Raw genomic sequence first — 4,039 nt, forward strand, 5'->3', positions numbered from 1 at the left:
CTAGTTAAAATCATGTGTTAGGCTGGGTTGACATAAAATATGTCACAATTAGTAATTTCATGCAAAAAAATTCTGAGGATCTTCACAAGGGTGAGGAAAATCATTTACAATAGCTCATTGCTCAGTCGTAGACCAAATATTGACGATCATTTCTGCTGGAGCTCTTGCTGTCAAACGACTAGAGGCAAAAAGAAGAAGGAGATTCAGAAACAAGAGACTCGCTGTAATGTAAGGGCAGTTCACCTAACAGAAGTCGAAGACAAATGAGCATGTCAATGAGCACATTTTTACTTCCTTCTTCTGATGTTTTCCGTCTTCTGCAGAGGAAAACCAGCAACCACTCCTCGGGAGGAAGACGGGGCTTTCTACTCTTGTTAACAGGCACAATTTCTGAAACGTACAGGGGCGATTCTACCCTGTCCTCCAGGGCTACTAGGGATTGGCATTGACTTGAGGGCAGTCAGTTTAGTTTTCCGGTTTCAATACATACTCCGAGAGGTCCATTTCTAAAAGAAATTAACAATGCCACTTGACCCTTTTATGATGTTAAAATTTGTTTAACAAATGGAGCTGTGGAGTCAATCTCCACTTAGAGTGGAGCACAGAGCAGAGTAGACCTGCCACTGCGGGCTTCCGAGGCTGTGCATTTTAATGGGAGAAGAACATTTCACATGGCCCCCTGCACATAAACGATTCAATAGTTCAGTCATATCAAGAAGAATTGTATACTAATTGCCAAAATCAATTTTAGTACACGTTCTTCTTTCTTGTACTCATAGTTGTTAACTCCACATCTTACCACAACCTCCCTGCCATACCCCTGAGAAACCATTAATATAGTGATTTACTCTCTGTATAGATTCACCCATCCTGGATATCATGCACTGAAAAAACCCCACAAAAGCAAAGAAACAAAAAGCTAAGAACAATAACAAAATAAAGTAGGAAAAACCCCTCAATCAAATAGAAAGCAGACAATATTAAAAACTAGGACAGCTTTAAAATAGATCAAAAGACAAATCAAATGATAAGGGGTTGAATTTTAACCTAACTACATCTGCTATTATCCTCTTTCCGATGCACGCTACATGATAGGAAGGCTGTTCACATCCCTAGTCTGTGGTCAGACAGGATTCACGGGAGGCTTAATCCACATCTATTTCCCTTTCTCTCTCTCTCTCTCTTTCTCTCTCTTTTTAACTGAACAGCTTCTAAATGGGTCAAAAGGGAGATCAAATGATAACATTTTAACCTAACTATATCTACCATAATTGGCTTTACTCTATCTGATAACACGGCTATTCACATTTTTCAACTATGATCAGAGAGAATTCACCAGAGTCTTAAGCTATATGTGGACTCTGCTAATTCACAACCAACTTTTAATGCTGGTCTTTTTTCAGTACCAAGTTGGCCAAGTATTAAGGTATGACACAGAGATCTTTGAAGAATTGAAAAATGAAGCATATGGTGACTGGTTTTTAGGTTTCCAGAGGGATAATTCTGATGGACGTTCTTGAGGGACATGAGGCTATCCTGGGGGCTTTTATGCCAAAGTTAAAGGAAACTGAAAACCTCACTGGTAAAGAAAGGCCAGGATGTGCCAAAGACTTGTTTTCCGCCACAGCAATGTAACTGTTCCTTCTTTGAAGGTAGTAAGGTTGTCCAATAGGAATTTTGTCAGGAAACCTTACCCCATCTGCCTTTTAACCCTGTTATCCCTTCCTTTTTTTCTATTCCCTAACTCAACGAACATTGAACATTTTTGCCACAATTTAAACCTCTCAAGAAGCCAAACCTGCCTTTTTGAAGTGGTGTAAATCCAAGAGGCTGGAATTCTTCCAGGAAGGGTTAGAGAACAGAAACACTGCCTGCTCTCAGAAGTGTGTCCACCCATATAGAGCCTATGCTGAAAAAACCATGAGTTCACATTTTGATACTTTCATTTAATAGAGGTTTCTATGATTTTGTAACAGTACTAGTTGACTTACACTCGTGTAACACTGTAGATGAGTATAGACAAAAATATAGGTTAACAATATAGACTGATGGCTTGATAGATGCATAAGTAGATATAGGTTAGATGGATGAATGAAGAGATGGATGGATGAAGAGATGATAGATATAAGGCTTTGTTTCTTGTTCCTTAGGACAGACCTTTCATATTTTTGTGAAATAATACAGATTTGATGCATTTTCCCTTTATTTCTTTTTACACAACGATTTAATGAAGTTTCCTCATTTTCACCTCAGACTATTGAAGGTAGCTGGAAGCACATGTAAGTACACAGAGCCAAGCTAATACAAAATCTGAAAATCAACATAATGCTGACTGTCTACTCCCCACAATCACTGTTATTTTGGAAGTAATTCCCCAGAATTGCTTTTCCCTGAATGGTTTACTTTAAAGCTATCTAATGAGTGAATCTCCTGTTATTTACAAGACAGAAGAAGGGGATTCAGTGTTTCCCCTTAGCACCTACAAGCACATTCATGGAAAGAGGAGAGAACGGAGAAACACTTTGTGGGTGTTGCAGATAATTGAAAGCATCAAGTCTACCCTCTGGGCTCCTACATAGGTCTAAGGGCAGCAAGGCTAGACAGTCATTACCTTCAGTGGCAGAGGCACTTGCTCTGAGGGAGCACCACAGTCACCAAAGTCAACGATCTGCTTTCCTATCAGACCTTGGCATTAACATACTGTAGCTTAGTCTCTCTTTATATTAAAACAATTGCTGGTAGATATATCGATAGTGACATCCCTTTTGCTGGATGAACTCTTACCGATGCTGCGATCTAGACTCATTAAGTGCCATGATCTCTTTATTCCATTGAATCCAGAGAGGTATGGTCATGTTACTAGTATTGGGGCTGAGGTGAATAAAAGAGAGCTACAAGGCAGAGGACACACCGTGGTTCCTTTTACCAAAGCCTATGTGAACTTCAAAGCGTGACTGCATCTGAGAATGGCTCTTAGGAGACCAAGGCAAGAGGTGGAGCAGCTGGGCAGCCCACTCTCATGATCTGTCCAGCACGTTATGTTTTTGTCCTTGTGAAAGGGTAACTATAATCCTGTTGACAATCGTATGATCCAGCATCTTCAGGCTGCAGACCCCTGATGGTGAGGGTGAAGTCTGTCCCAGATCCACTGCCACTAAAACGTGTTGAGACCCCAGACTGCAAAGTCAATGCCTTGTAGATCAGGAGCTTAGGAATTTTCCCTAGTGTCTGTTGATACCAGTGTAACCAAGAGGCGACACTCTGACTTGCCCTGCAGGTGAGGGTGGCAGTCTCTCCTAGATTTGCAGACAGGAGGGATGGAGACTGTGTCATCACGATGTCACATCTGGCACCTGCAATTGGAAACATAAAAACGAACATTCACCCGATTAATCATGTTGCCAGGGTGATTTCCCAGAAGATCCAAGTAGTAATGATCACATGGGCCTGAGCCAATATTCACATGTCCGAGCCCTACAGAGACATTCAGGAGATCCAGCAGTGAGCAATGAGGAGAGGCAATTTCAGCACTGTGAGCAAATGCTCCATGCTCTCCTCTACTTACCTGGGAGCCAGAGAAGCAGGAGGCTGAGGAGCTGCGCAGGGGCCCTCATGTCCATGCTGACCAGGACTGCTTTCTGCACAGGATGGAACCAGGCTGTTAATAAGGCTTCAGGACAGTGGCTTCGTACTCTGGGGAACATAGAAATCAGCAGGAAGGGCCAACATAGAAGTCTGGCTGTTCTTCTCAATAAGCAGTACAGGGGAAGTTCCTTCCACGTGTCCCCACTCAGACGTTTTCATAACTTTGCCCCTGTATGCTCTACTATCTCCATGAATATATTTTCAACACATATACATATCTATCTGTCCAACCTTCATTTATTTATAGATTTAGTCCCATTCACCTTCTTACTTCTGTTCCATTTGGGGTATCTATGTGTCCCTCCAGGATTCCTGTTCATATTGCATTTCAAGGTTGGGATTGGGATCATATTCGCTCTGTTGCCTTTAATGCTTGTTCTTTTCATAGGATCTT

The 4,039-nt window shown here is 41.7% G+C and overlaps 1 gene segment (V, D, J or C); it reads right to left on the reverse strand.

Moving 5' to 3' along the window:
* Positions 1-3,036: 3,036 nt before the first annotated feature.
* Positions 3,037-3,620, reverse strand: LOC115873237. The segment is given in 2 exon segments: positions 3,037-3,353; positions 3,566-3,620. Coding segments are annotated over 2 exon segments (372 nt in total).
* Between the last annotated feature and the right edge of the window lie 419 nt (positions 3,621-4,039).

The sequence above is a fragment of the Echinops telfairi genome, unplaced genomic scaffold (assembly GCF_000313985.2).
Source record: "Echinops telfairi isolate 266 unplaced genomic scaffold, ASM31398v2 ScPeMD7_7467;HRSCAF=8505_1, whole genome shotgun sequence".
Lineage (NCBI taxonomy): Eukaryota > Metazoa > Chordata > Mammalia > Afrosoricida > Tenrecidae > Echinops > Echinops telfairi.